The 24,692-nt window shown below is 38.9% G+C and overlaps 1 protein-coding gene across 1 annotated transcript; it reads left to right on the forward strand.

Annotated features, from left to right (window-relative positions):
• The first annotated feature begins 4,968 nt into the window (after nt 1-4,968).
• On the forward strand, nt 4,969-23,324 carry enpp6 (ectonucleotide pyrophosphatase/phosphodiesterase 6). The gene is made up of 8 exons (XM_036568639.1): nt 4,969-5,244; nt 15,196-15,375; nt 15,531-15,642; nt 17,136-17,277; nt 18,233-18,412; nt 19,057-19,194; nt 20,440-20,563; nt 22,438-23,324. Exons 1-8 carry the CDS (start codon nt 5,007-5,009, stop codon nt 22,647-22,649), a joined length of 1,326 nt encoding a protein of 441 aa, XP_036424532.1. The 5' UTR covers nt 4,969-5,006; the 3' UTR covers nt 22,650-23,324.
• The last annotated feature ends 1,368 nt before the right edge of the window (nt 23,325-24,692 follow it).

The following is a 24,692-nucleotide window of genomic DNA, read 5'->3' on the forward strand; positions in this document are numbered from 1 at the left end:
ATCTCAGTTGTTGAAGCTGTCAGCTAAAATGGAAAGTACACATTAGCAATGTCTGATGCATTCTGGTACTTTACCTTCAGGCCCTCTTTGGCTCAAAGCAGGACGTTTACTAAATGAGTTAAGTCATCTTGAAAGCAAGAGGAGATACATGTGAGGTAAATGATCCTGAAAGCAGATGTTAAGGCAAAGTCAAAATGCAGCTATTGCATCATTTTAAACATGAAAAAGCCTCAACATATATTTTACAGTGAACATGCTATAAACTTGCCTTTCTAAATAATTACTAACAAAAAAGCAGCAGAGATTAGATAACAAGCAGTGGAACCTGTTATTCTCAACTAGAGCATCTTAGACATGATTACGAACCATTACTGCAAGATATAAGCATCTAAGTGCAGTGAAAAACATCTGAAACGATGAGTAGTCTTTCCAATATCATCCACATAGGAAGGCTAAGAAGAAGAGATGGTGTGATGATATGAATGAAAGAGCAGACAGATTTACAGTCTGCTGCATCTCAGGCTTTATTCCCCTCCACTTGTGAAATGAAAAGAACTGTGCTAGTGCTCTCTGAGGAGACCTGCCCAGGAGCACTGATGAATATGGGAACGGCATTAACAGTCTAAACAGTCTCTGCTGTGTGTTCAGTGAGAGACTGAAAGGTGTATCACCACCTTTTTTTGGCTTTGAAACCCCTCTTGCCTAGTTTTGCATCTCAAGTAAAACGAAACTGACCAGCAACACTTGTGCCTCTGTGGCTGCAGCTGTGAAGTCTATGAAGTTGTTTTTTTACACAATTATACATGTCAGGTCCCCTTACACTGCGTGTAAATTTGATGGTAATTGGACCAAAAGAAATGGTATTAGTTGGAATAAAGAAACAAATCTGGCTACATTGACTTACATTAAAACTAAAGTATGTTTTTGAAAGTTATCATTTTAAAGATACAAGATTTCTCCGAAGACCACAAAACCTTTAATCTCCATTTATTTCCTTTTTTTTGTCAGAATTTGAAATTACCCGCTGCCACTTCTGTCAAAATGTCATAATGAATGGTCTGTAAAAGTGGTCCAAAATTACTCTGAATAAGTAATTCATGGATTAACTTCCATTAAAAGCTAGAAACATTTTTTCCTATTCCCATAAATACAGGTGAATCTTAAACAGTGAAATATTTTAAACTAAACACCAAAAAGCACTTCATGTTTACTTGATATTTCAATTTTGGTATATTTATATCTTAACCCATCATTTCAGATGTCCAGTTTCAGTGTTCTAATGCAAATTTTCTTTTTTTGTCCACTTCCTTTTCTCAGTAATGGTTTCTACACATCCTTTCAGACCACACATCCTTTCGTTGAGTTGTCTTCTCACAGTGGAAGGATGGATAGATTTTTTCAGATCTTAATCAGGAGTGGAGCTTGGTTTTCTCCTTCTCTCTGATAGATGAAAACTTTGAGTTCTGTTTATCTGATGGTTCTGTGGTCTATCATGTCTTGCAGGGTTGTTAGGAGTCCTATTTTCTCTGTATGTTGTAACCATTTTGCAAACTCCAGTTTTAGAAACTCCTGTTTTTCCACTTATTTTCCGCTTGGTTTTTCCCTTTATAATTACCTGCTGTTTGGACTGGAAATTAAATAAATTAAGTGTGGTCTCTGACTTTTGCACAGTTCTGTATATTATTTAGATCTTTACATATATGGGATAAAGTTCCTCTGTTATGCAAACCAAGTGTCCATCTTTCTGTGTCTGTACATCAGGGTGTCAGAATCAGTGGCTGCCTACTGTTGTAACATGATCCGTCCTGTATGTGTGTGTGTGTGTAGGCGGAAAGGAAAGGAGTGGCCTCCCTGCCTTTTGGTTTCGGTTGCTGTTCTCAGGCTATGAATCCACACCTACCCCCCCAACCCTAATGGCACCTGGGTTGCCAAGGCAACACGGCAGATACGTAATTACTCAACTCATAAGTAAACACAAAGGTCATTATGAAAGTTTACTTCCTTCTTCCTCTCTCTCACTTTCTGTCTGTTTCTCTCTCTCTCTTTCTCTCTCTCTCTCTCTCTTTCTCTCTCTCTCTCTCTCTCTCTGGTTTCTGCTCTTTTTGCTCTGCCTAGTGGCCAAAGTATGAACTTGTATGATGTTATGATGTGACATTACATTAACTGTAAATCAGCCCACAATGGTTGTATGCAATATTTACAAGTATAAGCAGCATAATAACATGTTTACATGACATTTATAGAACACTTTGTTATGAGCATTGCAGCAGATACAGTATAATGCTGCTGCCAATGTGAAGTAATCAGGATTATGTCAGGATTATTAGACTTTATCTAGTAATACAGAAGCCTCTGACTCTGTTTAGCTCTTTCAAGGAGTGTATGCAGCCTGCAGAACTTGTTAGTATCCAGTTTTGTAGACTAAAGGTTGTGTTATCAGTAGTGCTGCTTTCAGCCTTGAAACTTGGTGGATTGCACAGCCTAGTGGTAGAACTGGGAAGTGTTCAGTCACCGTGGGATAAAAAAATCACAGCACTTGAAGGGGTATTCTGCTTAAAAGTAGCATTTAAGATATGATTTGTCTTTCTTGAATGCTAGTTTTAATGCTATATCAGTACAATGCAGCATTATATCTCTCAGTCTCACTGTTTTTCTCAATATTTTTTATGGTGTTTTACGTTTTTATCGATCAGTGTTCTCTGACCACAATAACCCAGCATGCATTACGCAAATACATCACACAACCACTGGGAATCTCACCAATCCTGACTGCTAGCCACTGATCTGGGGGTTAATAAGTACACATGCCAGTGAGATGGGTGATATTGCACTACCTTCAACAGGTCGTCAAAGCTTCTTTGTTAATTGTTATGACCCTATGGGTCATAGTTTTTTTGTAGTGTGTCTTCTGTATTTATTGCAGAGCTGAGGGAAGATACACTGAGCCACCACCAGGGGGAGCCGCCAATAAAAAAAGGAAAGACGCCCAAGAGGAAGTGGGGGTGCTTTTGCTTCTGGCGTGGCTTCCGTTGTGTTCCTGGTTTCCTGCAGTCATGTGAGCGACACTACTGCTGTGGAGCTGTGTAGGTGTGAGAGCTTGGCTGCTGGTGTATGGTTATTGGTGTTTTGCTGTTTGTCGTTGAGATTTTTGTAAAAGCTTGCTCATGCCGTTACACTTTCACTGAAGTATACTGTAAACACTCAGCTACCGTGGCTGCCCAGACAATAGCTCTTGTACATAAATTCTCATTGGGGAACAGGGATTTATTTATTTATTTATTTATTTATTTAGTCTTTCTCCTGGTTTGCTTTAGTTAGGAAGTTAGGTTAGAAATTGTATTTGATTTTCTTTTTGTTTGTTAGGTTATATTTTTCTAAACTTAAGTTAGCTGTGTTTTTGTTATTTTACCCTTCCCTCCCCTAACGTTTCATAAATGTCTAAAGCCTTGAACTCTTGAAAATAAAGCCAAATTGTTATTGTCGCAAACATTGGTTGTCTGTGTGACTTGGGGAACCGGGAGGGCACGGAGGTCTCTTTATTTTTATGTTGCGGCCCGACCTAGACCGGGTCGTAACAAATAATTAGGATTAGTTTAGCCAGCAAGCGGGAACAGGCAAACAACCTGGAGTATCCCTTAAATGGAAATCCTATTAGAGACCTTTAAATTCTACTGATACCTTGTAAGTGTATGGACAGCGAATTCATAGAGAAAAATCAAGCATGCTGCATCTAAAATTACATGCTTTAAGTGTTTATATATTCAGCAAGTTCAAAATGCATGTTCAGTTCCTAACTATGCATTTAGGCCTGTAAAATCACTTTTAGAAAGACTGTTGAGCTACAAAGACCTTTCTTATCATTCTGCAGGTGTGACTGTGTAACCACACACTGCCACATTACCATATTTCTGATAAAGTCTGCCTTAGTTCAGTAGTCCTCTTACAAAACTCCTGATTTTAATTAGCAAGTGCTTTTTAGACCCTCAGGCGAAACCATCTAACAGAAGCAATAGATCAAATGCTGCAGCAGCTCTAAGAGAGCAGACATTGCCCTTCCTCAATCAGTGTTCAAATCAAATCGGTTCTCATTTCTGAGGAGTGGTGTGTCCATAGTGTGTTTGTTATCCCACTGATACTTAGATTTAATACTCTGCCATTAATCTCAAGACTACAAGGTGAAGTCCTATAATGTAACCAAGAGCTCTATTCAAGTAGTGGCACCATAAATGTTGTAATAATGGATGTCTGTTATGTCTCAGAACCACATTTGTGCTGCTCTGACTGCATGTGAGAAATATTTTAAAAGCAAACAAAGGAGGCCTATATGAATGTATATGTAACAGATAAGCAAATATCTGTGGTTACCCTGAGTGAAACTGACCATAAGCTATTCAGTATGATTACTCCAACATGACTACACACTTATAAAAGATGGTTATGCAAGAGTTCTTTAGTAAAGGGAATTGGTTCTATTTAGAACCATGAGCTCTGCATAGAACCATTGCATTATTAAACAGTTCTTTTCATGGTGAAATGGCTCTTCAGATTTGTGGAGAATGTGTTGTTTATGGTTCTATAACAAACTTTTTTGAAAATGGTTCTTCTATTGTTACAAGCTTGACAATGTAACATCAGCAGAACCCTTTTTGGTGCTACACAGAACCATTTAAGCATGAAAAGGTTCTATAGAGAACTCATGGTTCTAAATAGAACCATTCCCTTTACTAAAGAACCTTTGAAGAACCATCTTTTATAAGTGTGTACTTGTATATTTACCAAACAAGCCGCTCTGCTGCTCGGTATCATATTCAGTCTGTTACACCGCTTGTGGGTCATTAACTCTGATTTCACTCCTGATTGGTGGGTTTGAGTCCGGCGCTCGTGCCGCTGCTGCTGCTGCAGCTCCTCGCTGACCCCTCCTCCGCGGTCGGTCACTCCCCCAGGCTGCACCGCGTTCTCTCCGTCCTCGCTCCAGCAGTCCGTTACATGGACGTGGTCGAGGCACCATGACGGGACCCTCGCGCGCACACTCCTTCATCATCGTCGTCCTCGCGCTCGCGGGGTGCTGCGAGGCCAGCCGAAAACTTTTAGTGTTCCTCATCGACGGGTTCCGATACGATTACATGGACGACTTGCAGAACTTGGCCGGCTTTAGAGAGATCGTGGAGAACGGCGTGAAGGTGGATTACATGACGCCGGACTTTCCGAGCCTGTCCTACCCCAACTACTACTCCCTCATGACAGGTGAGCACAGCTGAGCGAGCGCCGACTCGGTCAAACACCGGGAGGGCGCATGCGCATGTGTGTGTGCGCGTGTGTGCATTTATTTACTTTTGCATTTCTGTCCGGGCTGTTTAGTCTTTTTAAAGCTAATCTGGAACTTATTGTACTCAGTATGGGCCAGTTTCCCAGACCTAGACTAAGTCTAAACCTAGACTAAATGGCACTGCAATTCAGTCCAAGACCAGGATTACTCCTTGTCTAGGAAAATGGTCATATATGTATACTAGCATTAATAATAATAATAATAATAATAATAATAATTATTATTATTATATTAATATCATTTCTTGCAGATACATGCATAAAATGTAAATACAATTGTATTATGAGGTCAGATTCAAACTGTAGGAAGATGTAAAAATAAAGATTTATTTATTTATTTAGTCATTTATTTATATTTTGTGATGAGGACGAGAGCTGTAGATGATAATGTATCAATTGAGAAAGCTGTATAGCTTTGAGAATTAATTTTACAATAAATTCATATGCAGAGTGGCTCATATTTGAAAAGCAGTGACTGAAATTTCACTAATTAAATAGCTATGCACAGTCATTTTAATGACTATAAATAAATACATAAACATATATGTAAGTCAAAGTAACCAGGCTGTTTTTTCAAGTAATTTTAGGCTGTTTCCTCTGGTCCATTGATCATGAAATTAAAATTTACACACATTGTTAAAGACAACAGGCATTTTCCAATTGTGTCAAAAACTGAGAAATGTTCACAAAAATGGAGATGAGGTTTTGACAGCAGCAATTAATAAATAGACAGATATATAACTTATTACGACTAAAGGTTTTTCCTAGAACCTTACGTACAAACCAGGAATCATTATTTTTAAGAGTGATAATGTGTCAGTGATGGCCTCCTGTGGTTTCTTGTAATAATTTCCTTGTGTTCATTGGATAGGGACTGTATCCCCACCAAGTTCCACCCTTCAGTCTGCTTATGCACCCCTCACACACCCTGATACGCAAATATCTACTTGTGAAGAAAGCACCAGAATATCACACCAGACCCACACACTTAAGGTCCTGCAGTGTCAGTCGCTCTTAAGCTTAGACTTTGGCTTGTTTGAAGGACTGTACTTTTAAAAATAAAGGTGTCAACAAAGGTGTGACAGCAGAAGAACCACCTCTGGTCGAATCTTGGATGGTTCTTTAAAGACTGGTACAAGACTAGGCTTAATCCTTGTCTAGGAAACTGGCCTTGTATGTATACTGGTGTTTAACAGTTTTGAATCACTATTTACATTAACACAAAACCAATTTTGTGGCATATACATGCATCTAGTTTTTCTATAATGGTGCTAATATAATATTTTAATCAATTGTTTGAAGCTCTTTGTAGGAAGCTGTAAAAAGTCTGAAACTTGTAATGCTGAACAGAGCTGATTGCATAATAATTGAGAAAGCTGTATATAATCAAGAACGAATTAATGATAAATTCATATAATAAAGGTAATAAAGAAAAATTATATAATGTTATAAACAAATAAAGCCATTAAAGAACCCCTGCATAATGTTAAGATTCTAAAAAGAGCCCTGGTATAATATATCCCTGGTGTAAAATATCCTTTTTGTACCTTGATTTAAACGTGTACTTTGAAGCCAGTGTGAGGACAGAGGTCTATCCATACTGAGGTTTATAGCTAGAGCTTTCACGCTGAATGTGTGACTGCCCACGCAGGTGGACCTGAAGGGATGCTGACTGGAGTTTTGTTTTCCTTTTTTACGGACACCATTTGTGGCGTCTGTTGATTTGATTGTGAAGACCGGAACAAACAAAAAGATGAACTCCTGTGTGCTCAACAGGTAGACCTAGCCTTTCTCTCCCACAGCCACCAGCAGATGCAGGAGGAACATCTACAAAACAGACTGATAGTCCATAACAAGGAAAGACCTTGTGTAATAAAACTAAAGCTAACAGACTTAATATCAGAATGGAACCAAAGGGTTGCCTTTATGTACCTGAAGCACCACCAGCAAAAGCATCCATAGATGAACATGTCAAAGGAAAACAAAAAGCATATTAAACTAGGAATGATCTGATATGTTAACTTTGTAATAGACAATGGCTTAATAAATTATTATTACAGTATAATGCAAACTGTCTATTATTGTAAACACTTGCATATTTAAATATGTAGCAAATACTAAATATTAGTGATGCGTTTATCAAGAGCCACCTTACAATTGTAAGCAAATGTATTAGTAACTTTACCCAAAGACTTCTAATGTGTGTTCCTGGGTGAGGAATTGGATTTGAAAGGGGGGCAAGATTTTGTGCACCCAGCTTGTGTTACGATGACAGAAGTTCATTGTTGAAAGGGTACTTTTAATGGATTTCTGTCATCATGATATAAGCTGTGTACCCAGCTTAAGCAATCATTTGGGATACCATAGCAACCACCTGGCAACACCCTAACAACCACCTGGGATATCATAGCAACCGCATAGCAACACCCTTGCAACCATCTGGAAAACATGGCAACCACCTATCAACACCCTATCAACCACCTGAGAATACCACAGCAACCGCCTAGCAACATCTGAGCCAGCTTAAGCCGCTTTCTTCAGAATATGCAATTCTCTAGTTAATGTCTGCAATAACCAAGAACAATGATGACATTTTCCTATTATTCAGCCATCAAGATATTGCCCGCTGATAGATCATGCTCCTCTATGCTAAACTCTTTAAAAAGCCTTAAGGCTCAAATAGCACGAAATCAAGAGCAACTAAACCAAATCTTAGAACCCAGCAAGAAAGCAAGTTCCTTTATGAGAATCATTGCCTTAAGTGGACAAAGTCTGAAGCCTCAGACCTGGCCTCAAAGTCATTAGATTTATTTCTAGTCACCACTTTTTTGGCTCACTACTTTCTTGACCTCTGAATTATGTTGGCTTTTCAGGGTGAAACCTTCCTGCAACTAGCAAGCCTGCAACTTACAACTTTCAACTTACTTGACAGTTACACAAAGCAGTTCAAAAACAATCCAATTTGCATGTTGCAATCCAAGTTGTGCAAGTTGCAACACATTCAGTTACTCCACTAGTTAGCCTAGAAGCACAACAAGGTCATCAAGGAGTGCATCTCCGTCTCCCCTCCTGTAATAATTTTCATCCTTAGGATTCCAAAGTAATCTAAGCTTTGTGTAAAATGATTCTAGCTGTATAGATCACTAGGCTATCAGCAGGCTAACAAAGAAGAATAAATGGTGACACAAGCAGCCGTTTAACGGCCATTAGCATTAAGAGGCTAGTTAACGCAGCTGGTTACAGAAATGTTAGCTTTGAGAAACTTATGTTTGTTGTCATGGCTCAGGAAACTGACAAAATTAAACACTAGCAATCCTGAGTCAGTTGAGGGATGGTAGCGGTCTCCTTTTCAACCGCCCAATAAATCTTCTGTTTAATTTTCTTGTCCATTGATCCAGTGAATGTGGTCATTATAAAGTATGTTGTTTAACGTGATCACATGATGTGTTATCACCACATACATACATACATACATACATCATCTAAACCGCTTATCCTTCTGGGTCGCGGTGGGGTGCTGGAGCCTATCCCAGCTGTCATTGGGCGGAAGGCAGGATACACCCTGGACAGGTCGCCAGTCCATCGCAGGGCAGACAGACAGACATACACAATCACACACACATCCACACCTAGGGGCAATTTAGCATCTCTAATTGGCCTGACGGCATGTTTTTGGACTGTGGGAGGAAACCGGAGTACCCGGAAGAAACCCACGCAGACACGGGGAGAACATGCAAACTCCACACAGAAATGACCCCGGTCGCCTGGCCAGGAATCGAACCCAGGCCATTCGTGCCGCCCGTGTTATCACCACGTGAAATTAAATTAAGATGCTTGCAACTGTTGCAGCTGAGTTTCAAATGAGTCGCAGAATGCTTTACATTATGCAACTTGAGTTTAGTTCCATGCAAGTTTCAAGCAACTAAAGTTGTATAAAGTTGTTTCACTGTTTAAAACCAGCCATGCGCACAACATGCTGGAAGGAAGAAGGCAGTCAATTTCACTATATCTGATCTCTGTAACTGTATGACTAGCTGAGAGGAAACAACAGGCCTACATTCAAAACATGATCATCTGAAAACATTACCAAACTGTTCCTGAGGTAAATCCTAATATGCCTGCTTGATTTTCTTCCTGATCCTATGCCTCTGTGTTGAAGCGTCCAAGAGAGTAAAAATGAATCTGGGGCACTGAGTGTCATTCATTTGTTTCCTTCCTAAATGAGGGGCTCTGCAGGCTGAAAGCCGAAAGAATGGGTGCTTCCTGACGGGCTTTGTGTGTTGTGCATTTTGTTGAAGTAGTTAGGATTTATCATAAATGAGTGAACAAATGAAGATGGATTTTATAATCCCTTTTGTCAAACTGAAGTGATAATTATTTCGTGGATAATGAGGATGGGACTGGCCACCTTATATTTTGTTGAAGTTCTTATCTACAGTTGTATGCAAAAGTGTGAACACCCCCAGTCGAAGTACATTTTTTTAATTTTATACATGCTAATTTGAGAGTTAGGACCGTTAACATATGCGGAAGGGAGGGAAGAGAAATCTGAGATTTGGAGTTGGAGCTCTAAACAGCTTTTGCTTGGAGCTCGGAGGCCAGCAGCACCACCCCCCACCCCCTTCTTTGAAATGACATAGGAACAGGGAGGAGATGGGGTTGTAGTAAGAATTGCGAAAAACCTCATCCTGGGAAATGGAAGGTTGAGGTGGGAATTTATAGGACATTAATTTGGAAGAAGTATAGTTATTCCTTCCATAGCACCATTAACTTAACACATCCTGCACAAACGTAAATATGACGTTTTACTGAATGATTTATTTGCTGAGTTCAACATATTGAAAAAAGATAACATATAAAATGTACCATACACTTGGCACAGGCAACATTTTATGTTTTATTTTTATCCTAATATGTTAAATTCATCAAATAAAAAGTAATTGTGTATTAAATGTGCAGAAGTGTGTTCTCTGTAGACGTGTTAACTTATTTTTACTTAAAGGTGAAGAAATTAAATGAAATTTGAATGACGCATGTATTGAATTATCTCACTGTCTTAATATAGTGAACGTGAAATAGGATGCATGCATTGTTTTCTAAACTGATGCTAACTCCTAGACTTGATGTCATATGATGACCGGCTGAGAGCAAATGACTCTGACATATTAGAAACAGTTATCAGAGCGAAGTCTGGAATCAGAGGTCAGAAACTTTCTGAGCTTGATAAGACAGCCCAGAGCGACATACTTCTCCAACCTAAATGTACGTGGATTAAAGTTGCCCTTTTGTGCTGTTCTAAGGTCAGTTTATAGCTTTAATTGTGTGGGTTGAGGTTTGGGTTTGAGGTTTCTCTGACATTTGGTCAGAGAAATCTGGTTCTAGCATTAAGCAACAGCTTTTAAGTGAAGTTCAAATAGGTTTCCAGTATCAGAATGGCAATAAAACATTCATACTGATAAGACAATGCTAATCTTTTCAGTGGATGAGCATTGGTTGAATGGTGCCATTGATTACAAGAGCCTGGCACAGCACATGGCTTTAGCTCTTATCCTTCCACACAAGGACTCTCCACAGTGATAACAGCCATCCATCCTATAACCTCTATCACTCTCACTGAGGCCATTGTGTTGCTTACAGTCAGGGAGGCCGCTTTGAAGACTGGACTTTAAAACTCCATCATGACGCTTGAAAACTTATTATAGGAGATGTTTTAGTACATCATGCTCACTGCTTTTGGTTCTCTTTCCATTGTGGTGAAAACCTGGATGCAAGTGGACTCTCCACATGCTCTTTCTTTTTTCCCTGCTGTGCTCTGTTCTCACTCTAGTAATCTTTTACCAATTTTACTGTCTCCGCCGTGGAAAACAGCTGTTAGCAGTCATTTCTGAGTTAACGGCAGCTGAAAAAAGCACTGAAGTTAAATTGAGGGCTCAGCGTTCATATAATTCATAGAAACAAAGTGCTTGTCTAGGATCATATAATGTCTTTCATACAGTACTATGAGTCAGAGTCTTCATTTATCTAAGTGTTAGTCTATTTGGCCATTTAGTACAAGTTATTCATTTATCAGAAATTTGACAGAAAATTACACAGAAGTCTCAGCAACCAAATACAATATCAAAATTTCCAGTATTGCCTTTATTTTCTGCATCTCAAGATCCAAGTAATCCCAAATACATTCAGTGATATTGACGTTTTGACTCTGGGGTGGTCAGTCTTTGAGATCTGAGAACACCAGCAGCTTCTTTGTTTGATTTGCAAAATTTCTTCCTTTTTTGTCTTTTTCCTTTTGTCAGCAACAGCTTCTTGACAGCTGTACATCCTTTCAGACCCATAACGTTGATTTGTCTTCTCACAGTGGGAGGATGGACAAGGATGGACAGAAACACCTGTGGATTTTTTCAGCTCTAGTGCTTATTGTTCTCTTAGAGCTTTTCTCTGAAAGCTTTATGTTCTCTTTATCTGATGGTGACAGTTTTAGTGGTCTACCAGATCTTGCATGGTTACTAAGAGCTCCAATTTCTTTTAATATTTTATTTTTTAACTCTTGGAAACTCCTGCTTTTCCTTTAACTTTCCTTTCCTTATGCAAGTGAGTTATTTTATCCAGTCCCCTCAGAAATATTCCCTTATTTATCCGTACTTAAAGGCCATTTTAACTGGAAACTAAATAAATTAACTGCATCCAGTGATTTGACATTAAGAGGACAGTGGGAGCTGGTCTAGACCAGTACGCTTGCTCTTACACTGAAAAAAAGTAGTGCATTGATTCAAATCTGTAAATAGTTTCCACATGTTGATATATTATATCATCATAGGTTTGGCTTTTAATTTACTTGCTTTTTAGATGTAATAATATTTATTCATGTGGAAATGATCAACATGGGTCAGGCATTACTTATTAATTGTACATTTTCATCACAAAATTATGGGTGTCAGGGAAGGTTCAGGAACTTTTTAAATGTTGTCCGTCTCTTTAAATAACATCATTAAAACATGTTCCAAAAAAGTCGCCATTTGATTTGAAAGCAGCAGGAGTTTCACATTGTGTTTCTTTTCTGTTGCTTTTCTCCTGTGACTCAGTTCAAAGCTGTAGACTGTGATAAACTGTACTGTTTCTGTTAAATTGCTACTTCAGAATGCTCGCTCTCTCTCTCTCTCTCTCTCTTTCTCTCTCCCTCTCTCTCTCTCTCTCTCTCTCTCTCTCTCTCTCTCTTTTTCTTTGGCCCTCAGCAGAACAAAGAACATCACTAAGCCCCAGCACACACAGTTCCAGTCCAGCCTCTCCCAATCACTGCAGCTCTGTAGGGACGATTTGCTGATGGTAGTTGTTTTGCTTGGGCCTATGCATTCCCCTCCTCTCTACAAAGCCTGTCCAGGGTCAGGAGGGAGTCCGCCCCAACAATCAGACTCAGGCATTAGCAAAGAAACCAAACAATGAAGACAAAGCCCTGCCAACATGAGGGACGTCTGGGTCCCACCGCCCCCAAACCAGACTGAGTTAAGCGAAATGGGCTTTTTCTACACACATAGGGACTTTACCTGGCTACAGGGATGATACACTGTCTAGATAAGACGTCAAGATAGCGGTTGCTTGACTGTAATATTTAATAATGACTCTACATATCGCTGCTGTCAGAAAAAAATCTTGTATCTCCATTTTTGTTTTTCAGTTTTTGACATAATTTGAAAATACCTGTTGCCCTTTTCATTGTATGTAAATTTCATGATGAATGGACCAAAGGAAATGGTCCAAAATTACTTCGAGAAAAAGTCTAGCTCCATTGACTTACATTAAAAGTTAAGTGGGTTTTTTTCTTCTGTAAAGTTACTATTTTGGAGATACGAGGTTTTCTTCTGACAGCAGTGATATATTAATCGTGCCGCATGTTACCCAGAGCTTGCCGAATTTTTTGGGAAGTGATAAAGACAGTGCCAAAGATCAGTTTACTACTATAAGCACCATAGAATGATCTGGTTTTCGCGTGTTCAGTTGAAACAGTTTATTTTTCGTTTCAAAACAACCAGTGAACCTACATGTGTTTTGTGAGTTTTCATGCGTAAAGTTAGCGGTAAATCTGGAAAAAATCTTTTTTGGGTACTTTTTGTCTTACAACACTCTGAATGTACCATGAATTTTACAAAAATATACATTTTAGGCCAAAACCTTATCTTAAAACTATCATAAATCAATGTCTCAGGCATCAATCAGCGTATTCCTAATTTTCTATGAGGGAGCTTTTAGAAACATTGAACTCTTCGGATGTCTGGTTCCTGTGACCACCACTGTGAACAAATCTGACTCTGCAAGTTTCTCTAGAAATTTCACATCAAACCACTCTGAATGACTTTGTTTTCATCTTAATGATTTAATCATGCAGAAATTTGAACAATTGGTGGAATTTCCCATGAAAGGTTATTCCACTGAAACTGCATATCTTGCAGAACTACCTTATCTGTAGGTGGTGCATGTGTTGGGATGCAATATTTTCTTTTTATTGCAGCACACATTTTCTTTTTCGTAATGGAACTGTTATGGGTGCCTGAATGCTTTTCTTGCACAGCATTATACGTAAAGTACTGACAGTACTGTAACTTAACTACTGTTATCATTTGAGATATGTAACATAACTTTTACAAGGTCAAATCTGATGTATTATGTAATGTATAATGTATGTTATGTTATACTCTGCTTATGTTTTACAGTAGAGTAACATTTCTTTTTTTAAATGTCTAAAATGCGAATATTCCATTTGATTTGTGTTACCTATGCTACATAGAGGTGGGCAGTATGACATTATTTATCGTTATTGTGATAAATTCCGTCACTACCTTTTTCAGAGCATATCATGTACAGAACACTGAACAACTGCGTGTTTCATTACAAATAGAGCACAGTTAGTCCTGTTTAATTGGATTTACTGTAGTACTGTTTGTGAAACATTTAATGAAAATTTTTTTTATACTTCAGAAAAACAAAGTACTGTGATGCATATTGTATACCAGAGGTGTCAAACTCAACCACTAAAGAGGCCCAATTAAAAAAATCTCATTAAATCTGTGGGCCAGAGAAAAAAATGTTTTTGTTTCATTTTTAATTATTGTTGAGCTATAACCCGAACTGGCCATTGTTTATTCAAAATATATAAAATACAGGCGCTTATTACATGGACACTTGCAATATTCAAAATTTAAATGTCCTCAGATGCTCAGTCTTTTAAACCTACCTATTTGCTTGAACTACACACCTGGAGCCCTTTCTTTGCTGCTGTTCGTTAATATTTGGGCTTAGTTTCCGAGCTGCTGAACTAATGTTAAGTGTTTATTTTGGTTGAACTGCAGCTGAAATGCATTTTGGTGATATGACTGGTGTGGAATTGCCCAGAATTGTGTAAAAGTGAGGTGTAACCGCTGTCCCATTGACTGCTGTTGGGGTAGGAGAGTTGGAGCATATTATGTTGCAGTGCATGCTGGGGACCGTAGTGCAGCACATTGTGAAACGGACTAATATAAATAGAAAATTAATATACCTTTGCGGGCCGGATAGAATTGTGTGGCCTGATCTGGCCCACATGCCTTGTGTTTGACACATGGGTTGACTGCTGGTTCAAATAACTACCAACATTTAAACATTACTGTCTTGCTTAGACTCAATATGAAACGAGTCTGCAATGAAGAATTATAAATTGTGATTTCCCTTCATTGGTCAATGACCGATTTTAGCCTTGCCTACTTAAATTGTATTTAAATTTTTCAATCATATGTAACCTATAGGCAGCACAATAGGCTTCTGGTATGATTGACGTCCTTTGGTTGTCTATTTGCCTTAAGTCATGTAACCTTGACAACTTCCTTTCCATCGGTCTTCCAGGTCGCAATTGTGAAGTGCACCAGATTGTTGGGAATTACATGTGGGATAAAGACTCAATGAAAGAGTTCCTGATTGGAACAAATCCAGACAGCCGCTTACCACTGTGGTGGGATGGCTCTGAACCTCTCTGGGTAACCATGCAGAAACTGGGCAAGAACGTCTACATGTATTATTGGCCAGGTTAGTAAAGTGTGTATGTATGCATGCACTTATTACAGTTTCATTATTATGTATTGTCTCACTACCTTAAACTGAATTTGGAATATACCTTTATACTAGCAGATGTATATTATTTACTTGGCTCCATGGTTTAGAAGAAAATGAATTCTGTGCAGGCTGTGAAGTGGAGATCCTTGGTGTCCGGGCCACATTCTGTGAGGAATATGTTTACAATCCCACTGAGAAGAACCTAACTGATTCCATCGAAAATTCCCTCAATGTGCTAAAGTAAGCCTCACGTGGACCTCTCTAGCTAATCATTAATGCAACCACAACATCAGCACAAGCATATACTGAGTAGGTTGTAAGCAGATCAAAGCTCTTTAGTTCTTGGCGATGCAGTACATTAGCAAAGCCTTATGTGCACTGTATGGCCAAAAGTATGTGGACACCCATCCTTATTACTGAGTTAAAGTGTTTTTTACATGCATTAGTAACAGGTGTATAAAATCAAGCACATAGCAATACAGTCTCCATAGACAAACACTGGCAGTAGAATAGGTTGTACAGAAGAGCTCAGTGACTTAGACACTGTCATAGGAGGCCACCTTTGCCAGAAGTCAGTTTGTGAAAATTCCATTGCTGAGCAGCCACACACAGGCCTAAGATCACTATATGCAATGTCAAGCGTAGGCTAGAGTGGTGTAAAACATGCCGTCATTGGACTCTGAGGCAGTGGAAACATGTTCTCCGGAGTGATGAATCACACTTAACTATCTGGCAGTTTGGTAGACGAATCTGGGTTTGATAGATGCCAGGAGGACACTAGTACCTACAGTAATGTTTAGTGGAGAAGGCATAATGGTTGAGGGCTGTTTTTCAGCGTTTCGGCCCCTTAGTTCCAGTGAAGGGTAATGTTAATGCTATAGCATACAAAGACATTTTAGACAATTATATGCTTCCAACTTTGTACCAACAGTTTGGGAAAGGCCTTTTCCTGTTCCAGCATGACTGTGCCTCTGTGCACAAAGTGAGGTCCATAAAGATATTGTTTGGCAAGTTTGGCATCAACCCCACTGAACACCTTTGGGATGAATTAGAACATCTATTGTAAGCCAGGCCTTCTTGTCCATCATCAGTGGCTGATCTCATAACTACTCTTTTGTCTGAATTGGCACCAGTTCCCACAGACACACTTCAGAATCTTGTGGAGAGCCTTTCATGAAGAGTGGAGGCTATTATAGCTACAAAGGAGGGGAGGACTCCACATTAATGCCCATGATTTAGGAATGAAATGTCCAACAAGCTCATACAGGTGTGATGAACAGGTGTCTGCAAACTTTTGGCCATATAGTATACCTTTATGGTTATAATTATTTTGTCATTGAACCCTTTTATTAATAAGAATTATTAATTAGATCCGATACAAGCACAATAGTCTGTTTAGGGCAATAAACATGCTAAGATGCATTGCGATGTATTGATCTGAAGGTGGTAATTTATCTGTGTTGATTTTGGAGTGTCAAGTATGTGCTAATTTTTTGACTCAAAAAACATTCTCTATCCATGATCACACATAAAAAAACTTGGTGTATTGTTCTTGTTTATGTTCCACTACCGTGTAAATAGTTCTTATAGTCACATTTGTGCATTCAGTGTATTTTGAATTGATTTAAATTAAATCTTGGTAAAAGTTGAGATTTAATAATGAGTGAAAGAACTGTAGTTGCATCCTATATATGCCTAATTATATGTATATACTATGTATCTAATCGTGTAAGGAATAATAAAGCTGACATGGCAGCTGTGTACTATGAGAACATTGATGTGGAGGGGCACCACTATGGTCCAGGGTCACCGCAGATAAAGAGGGCTGTCTACGCACTGGACATGGCATTACAGACCCTAAACAGCAAAATCAAGGTCTGTACATACTCACTTTTTTCATTTAACATAATTGGTTATAATATATATGGCACATGTATAGTATATGTGTGCAGTTCATACACAGGTGGGTGAAAAATTAGAGAAAAAACATACATAATGGTGGAGGAACATAACGTGCGGATGCGTCCAGACAGGTGTACTGCATGATACAATTAAGTAACATCCTACCTTGCCCCGTAGCACATATAAAAATGTTAAGCAGGCCCAGTTCATGTCCATTTTGGATCAAGATGGCAAAAGTTCTCAGTGACTTTGAAAGAGGGTTCATAATCAAGGGGATTGCAGGAGCTTCAGTCACAAAGGTGACTCAACTGGCTGGTGTTTCAATAGGAACTGTGACTAAAGTGACATCTGCATTTAGATGGGAAAGATATCAGTAAATATGGTCGGAAATAGTGATCGAAAGTGCATGTTCAGTGTGTTAATGCAATATGTAAAGAAAAACAGAGGAGTGGTTGTTCTTGAGATGAATGAGGATGTCAATGCAGAAGGTGATAAGACTGTATCAGCAAGAACAGTCTGTCCACGACTACATACAGAGGGATATTATAGTTGTAATATGTTGTAGTATAGTGGACAGATACACATTTGAGAGTCCAGTGATGCAAAAAAAGAGACATGGTCAGATGAGCAACCGTAGTCTTGATAAGTGGTGATTATTAAAAGAGTGTAAATCATATGGACTTTTGGGTATGGGTATTTTAGACTGAAATGTTAGGGATCTTCACCACCATCATTAAAACATTGACTGAAGGTATATCTTTGCTAAAAATAGAGATCCATCCCTCCAGTACAGTTCCAGAGACCTGCAGGGCATATGCCTGTTCTAGCAGCTTCTAGTGGCCTAACACCTTGTATGTTGTTTTTTCCTTGAATTTATCACCTGTCTGTGCATATAGATTAATGTACAGGTTGTAATTGTGTATTGCAGGAGAAGGACATGCAAGATGAGCTGAACGTCATCATGTTCTCTGACCATGGGATGACTGATATCAAATGGATGGAGAAGGTCATTGAACTAGAGACTTACATAAACATGTCTGATATCATAAAGATGATGGACAGAGGGCCAGTCGTCAGTTTGTGGCCTAAAGAAGCCAAGTTTGAAGAGGTGGGTTCGCTGTAATACTCATAGCACTCCTATTATAAATAAAACAGGTGCCAGTGGAAAATGTAGAAGTGGACTGTGCACTTTGTCTTTCTTGAAGGCTTGCTCAGACTTTGCTCTAAGTATGTTGTAGTTTTATGCCAAGTCATCACAGTGAATGTGCATTCACTAAAATGTACAGTATCAAAGGTTACTTTAGAGACACAGCTCTTTTTTTGAACTCAAAGACCTTGAACTAAATACGAAACATATTAACTTAATGTAAGAAAGCACACATACTGCTGAAGGCAAATTTGGTTTTTGGTAACTGCCTTTAAAATGTAATAAACATACCCTAAACTTGCTGCTGTATCAGCCTCTACCCTTCTGTGAAGGCTTTAGGCCAGATGTTGGAATATTGCTGTGAGGATTCTAGCCTACGCTTGGCATTGGCCATGGTGACCTTAGGCTCATGTGTGGTCTCTCCAGAGCATCCCATTTTATTGGCAGTTCTTTTCTAAGGAGATTATACAAGCTGTGTATGTGTAGTTGAACACTTGTCAGCATATGGTGCACCTTAATGTAGCTGAATTCACAAGTAGAGGGGGTGTCTGGATACTTCTACACTTTATAGTGTAGAAAATTATCTTTCTTGCTCTTCCTTTTAGGTGTACAAAGCCCTGCAAGCAGCTGACAATATGAATGTGTATCGGACATACGAAATCCCAGATCGCTTTCACTACAAGGGCGGTAGATTTGTCTCACCATTGACTCTTGTTGCTGACCCTGGATGGTTCATCACTGAGGTTAGTCTCTCCAATCCAAAGGCCTTAATGTACTGATAAAGATGATGATTGAACTACAATAAAAAAAATACTAAAAATACTAAAAACATCATAAAACAAGACTGTTTATGTATAGTATGTATAAATATATATAGACTGCTTGTATTCGTTCAATAATATATAGAGAGTGAAAATACAGTACTGTGCAAAAGTCAGAGACCACCCTTGATTTTTTTTAAATTAATGTTTGTGTCAGAAAATTAATAGGAAACATATTTTAGCAGAAAATTGTACAAAAGACTTAAACACTAAGTATCAAATCAGTTAGTATTTAATTTGTCCACTCTACTATTGTGCACCCTACTGTCACTTTAACTCTTCCATCCTTCCAGTCTTAAAATTAAAAAGTCACAGCTGTGTCCTTCCAACAAAAGCTGTTCCCCATCAAAGAGGAGTCATAACATAATGACATAATGCTCCCCTTCAAAAAGAACATTTACTTCTGAGATCTGAGATGTGGAGTAAGATTAACAGACTGATGAGTCTAAATTTGTATTCGGAATTACTTGGATCATGAGAAGCAGTATGGGCTTTGGTGCTATGAAATCGTCCAAATATTAAGAACTCTGTAATCTTAATACTCGGAAGCCTGGTTTCCCAGACCAGAATAAATTTAAACCTTGTCTAAAAAGCACTTTGAATGGTCAATCACCACAGACATTGCAAATTAGTGCAAGATGAGGTTTAACTCATGTTCAGGAAAAAGGCCCTAAAGGTGTAGTTTATATTGAACTTGACATTCACTTCAGCCCATACATCTATTCTCCTATTCTCAGCACAGGATACTTGTCACCTCACCTAGAGCATGTCTGATATCCAAAAATGCCAGTCATCTCTGTATGCAGCACAGCGCTCCTCTTTGATTGCTGTGGCTTCCCAGTACCCCCGCTGATTAGGCCAGTTCTTAGCATTCCTATTGAGCTATTCAGTCATGATTCAGCCTTGCATGTAACAGCCCCATTTGCTCAAAAACAAAAGTCTTCTTCTGGATCCTTTGGGCAAAGGCCTGGCGAAGTAAAAGGTAGCCCCTACTCGTGCGTCATCAGGCTTAGAACACAAACAAAACATTCCATAGTCTTTAGAACCTCAGGGTGGGAAAAACATGGAATGTGTGTCAGGGAGCAAGCCAGATATGAACGCTAGCAGTGCAAAATCAGTGAGGAAGACCACACTTAACTCACTCACCTAACCCCATTCTGCTTACAGAACAAAGCCAAGCTGCCCTACTGGCAGAATGGCACTGGAGAGGCGGAAGCCTGGCAGCATGGTTGGCATGGCTATGACAATGAGTATTTGGACATGAGAGGCTTCTTTTTGGCTCAGGGACCAGGTAATCTGCATATATGTTGTTATACATGTACATTATACACTCACCATCCACTTTCTGTTAGAAACACCTACTTTCTGGTGTGTAGGAGAATGTAGCCCATCTGAGTAATCGTCTAGTCTTTCATCATTAGTCACTTTCTGACCATAACAGCTATCTTTTCAGCATACATGTGGGTGGTGTCAATTTAACTGTGATACTGATGTATGTAAAAACCCCAGACTGTTCTGAACTCTGTCCCTCCAGGACCAGAGTTTTATACCTCTGGGGTAGAGGATGGTTGACAGATTGTGTGTGACAACAGATGAACTACAGTCTGTGACTGCATGTACACAATTTTGTTCACTATATTTTGGATCTGTGTTTCCAATAGTGTTAATAAGTTTGCATGCACTGTAGCTGTCATGCTTCCTAGCTGTTGTATACATAGTAGCTCCCAACTGACATCACATACAGCTAACAAATTTAAATGAACAAATATTACTCACTGCTGCCCTCTAAAGGTGTTATAACACCAGTCAACAGTTAGAACTTGACGGGCCTCAGCAAATGACGGGCCTCAGCAAATGCATTTTCTGCTTACTTTTAAAGTGAGTGGAAACAAGTATTCAGCCACTATTTTTTCTGTTACTTAAACTTCTAGTGCATGTATGCACTTCAAATGTACACACACAACATCTTTTGACTTTGTACAAAAAATAAAAAACAAAAGTATGTTAAGAAAAAAGTATGTATTTGAACATACAGATATGTAAGTTCATGGAACAACAACTAATCGTCTCCAGACAGGTGCACAGCAAAAAAAAAGACTGATGATGGTGAGAGAGAGGCCGACAGTCACTTGAAAAGAGTTGCAGGATGACCTGACCGCAGTTAGACAGAGAACAATAAGCAATAATTGCTCCGCAGTCATCTCCATTCTTAACCCTGTGCAATACTCCTCTGCCAAAAACAGAAGAACAGAGATGCACATCTACACTTTAAACACAAACGTTTAAAAGAATCAGAACTCTTTTGGTATTCAGGTCAGAAGAAACAAAAGTAGAACTCTGACAATTATTCAGCTAGGCATGTTTGGAGAAAGAAGGATTGCTCGTGTCATCCCAAGAACATCAAATCCACAGTGAAGTATGGTGGTGGGAGCATCATGATATGAGGCTGATTCTCTGCAAACAGTACTTGGGCATTACACATCATTGAATGAAACATAAATGGAGTGTTGTACCAGGACATATTATAGGAGAATTCATCTCAATCTCATCAGCCAAGAAAATGAATCTGGAGAGAAGAAGGCTGAAGGCTGGGGTCGTTGTCTTCTTCAACAAGACAACGGCCCCAAATGAATGAATCCCATTGAAAAAATATGGGGGATTTTAAAATTGTGTGTCCATCAGAGGGCCCCTCATAACCTTGACAAATTGAAGAGGAATGTGCCAAAATCAAAATAGCTGTAAAAGCTAATTACTTCTTACCGCAGATGTCAACATTATAAGTGCCAAGAGCTTTGCTACAAAGTATTTGTTATTGATGTGTGTTCAAATTCTTTTTTCTTAGTCTGTTTCTTTTTTTAATCACACATCTTAAATGCTTTTGATTATATATTTTTTGTGAGTAGAAAGTCAAATGATGTGTGTAAATTTGAAATGGATATGCACTGGAAGTACATTAAATCACACATACTCAGTGTACATGTATTCGCCTCAACACGACCAATGAATTGCAAGTATGATTGTGAAAGATAACAAATGTGGAAAATAATTGTGTTTGGCTTAAATAATTGCGATCAACCCAAATAACTGCGAACTTGTGAGTGAATAATAGTTGTGAAAGGCTTACACTGTATCTGACTTGCACTTTATCTGCTCTCTGCCTGTCAGACTTCAAGAGGAATTTCCGAGCAGGGCCGATCAGAGCCGTGGACGTCTATAATTTAATGTGCAAGACTCTGGGCATCGAGCCCCTTCCAAACAATGGCTCCTGGTCTAGAGTGGAGTTCATGCTGACGGGTTCTGCTGGTGCCATACAGCCCACGCTGCTTTACACCTGCATGCTAGCAATTCTGTCATTGCTGCTGTGTGCTCAGATATAGAACGCCCCCCCCCACACACACACACAAACACCTCCCACATCAGCAGAACTATACCGGCTTTCATCAATGCTGTTTAAGGACCACATCAAACTGGAAGACGCAGAAGACCTATGTGGAGATCACACAAGGAATAGGGAATTATTTTGAAAAAAAAAAGTGTTCTAGTAAATTTTTATCTTCAAGAGCACATTTAGCCAGTAGCCTTTTGCAGCTAGAAGGGCAGAAGTGGAAAGAAGAAGTAAAGGATGATACAAGTCTTTGCACATGTAGAACTGAAATGTGATTCAAGACCAAAGAGATCGCTTACCATTGTGACAGAACAAGCTTCCATTGTCATTTTTAGACTCACCACACTTGGAAACTTCTGAGTCTGTTCTGCTGATTTACTGTTGCACGGATGGTTTTGTATCCAGTCTGAATGTCTTGTTTCTGTCTGAACGGCATAGAAATAAGAAAGCTTTGGTCTTTCATTTTCCAACTGTGAAATCCAGATTATTTCTGTCCTCAGAGTCTGCAGTGTTCTGAATGTAAAGGAAAATGTTAATTGTTTTAATTTTTCATGGAGGATCTCTCTCATCATTTTTTTTCCTGAATAAGATTATGTGTATGCGTCTGGGTCTTTGTACTAATATAATTTTTCTCAATAAAAGAGGTGTACAATTTTCTCATACATCATCAATGAAAATGTGCAGTGCATCACAATTTTGCCCTATGGGTTTCTGGATCATTTCAAAGTTTACCATTCAAACTGTATGTCCAGTTTGGTTAGTGTTTAAATTGGGGCTGGTAACATTATCTATCTTCAATATTGAATATGTTTCTGAGGCAAGGCCTTACTGTCAAAGGATTATAATAAAGTTGCTGGGAAACTCAACAATTACTAGCATATTTTAGGCTCAGTATGACTTTTCAGAACTGTGAATTACTGTACTCTACATATTGCTACAGAAAACTAAAGGAAGAAGACTGTCTGAAAGTCTAAAGAAGTTCTGCTTCCAGGAAAAGTTTCCCGGAGTAAATAAGCAACCACACAAAGCTTTGATCTAATGTTTTTCTTTGTCACTTTATGCTTTTGCCTGGGAGATAATAAATCTAGGTACAGAACCTTTGGGGTTGATAAGATAATATATTTATGGATTTACTGCATGTATATTCGTCCACTACACGTGCGTTCTCCAGCGAATAGTACAAAAAAAGCAATGGGTCATCTAAGGTAGATCATAGTGGTGACACTGGGACACCTGCGCCGTCCGCAGGTGCGCTGTGGTATTGCATAGCGCGAGTGAAACTGAGATAAAACATTTTTATTACAGTCTAGTTTGGAGTCAGTTTGGTCAAGACTGTACAGAAGTTACAGCAAAGAAAGCTAATAAGGCCAGTTGTGGCCACTGCTGATGTACACACTTTGAACAGCAGATGTCGCACAAGTATAAGAAATATTTACTAAGTGAGAGACTTCCTTTCTCACTAATGACGTATTGGGCACATTCCATACCTAAGAAATGACTGGAAGAAGCAGAACTCACGCCTATAAACTTGTGCACGATCATATTAAGTCTGCCTTGATCATCAGGACTGGTGTTACTATTACAGGATCTACTTTCTTGGTTAACGGAAATCCCCACGTGACCTCACTTCTTGACCTTGTGGTCTATAACACTTTATGAACCGCTACTTGGTGACCTCAGGGCTCGATCTGACTGGACGTCTGCACTGCACGTTTATTCTGAAACACAAAATAGCTTCAAACCTTATCTTTCTGTACCATTATCTTCCCATATCTTCATCAGCTGTGCAGCATATTCTTTCTTTTTTATTGATGTAATTATTCATAACCATTACAACACACATCACTACAATAAACATCACTACTATACTACGTGGGTAAAGTAATAGCAGCAAAATAATAGAAAATAATACAAAGTGAAATATAATAAAATAAATGAACAAGATAGATAGATAGATAGATAGATAGATAGATAGATAGATAGATAGATAATAACGGCATAAAATAACGATAACCAGACAATGAGGGATTCAAAA

Source organism: Colossoma macropomum, unplaced genomic scaffold (genome assembly GCF_904425465.1).
Source record: "Colossoma macropomum unplaced genomic scaffold, Colossoma_macropomum, whole genome shotgun sequence".
Lineage (NCBI taxonomy): Eukaryota > Metazoa > Chordata > Actinopteri > Characiformes > Serrasalmidae > Colossoma > Colossoma macropomum.

What these genes read in the sequence shown, in the direction of transcription:
- enpp6 (XM_036568639.1), top strand. Translation starts at nt 5,007, where the DNA reads ATGACGGGACCCTCGCGCGCACACTCCTTCATCATCGTCGTCCTCGCG. An exon ending in AATTCCCTCAATGTGCTAAA is followed by an intron (nt 15,643 to 17,135) that starts GTAAGCCTCACG and finishes TAATCGTGTAAG; the next exon opens with GAATAATAAAGCTGACATGG. An exon ending in AAGAAGCCAAGTTTGAAGAG is followed by an intron (nt 18,413 to 19,056) that starts GTGGGTTCGCTG and finishes TCTTCCTTTTAG; the next exon opens with GTGTACAAAGCCCTGCAAGC.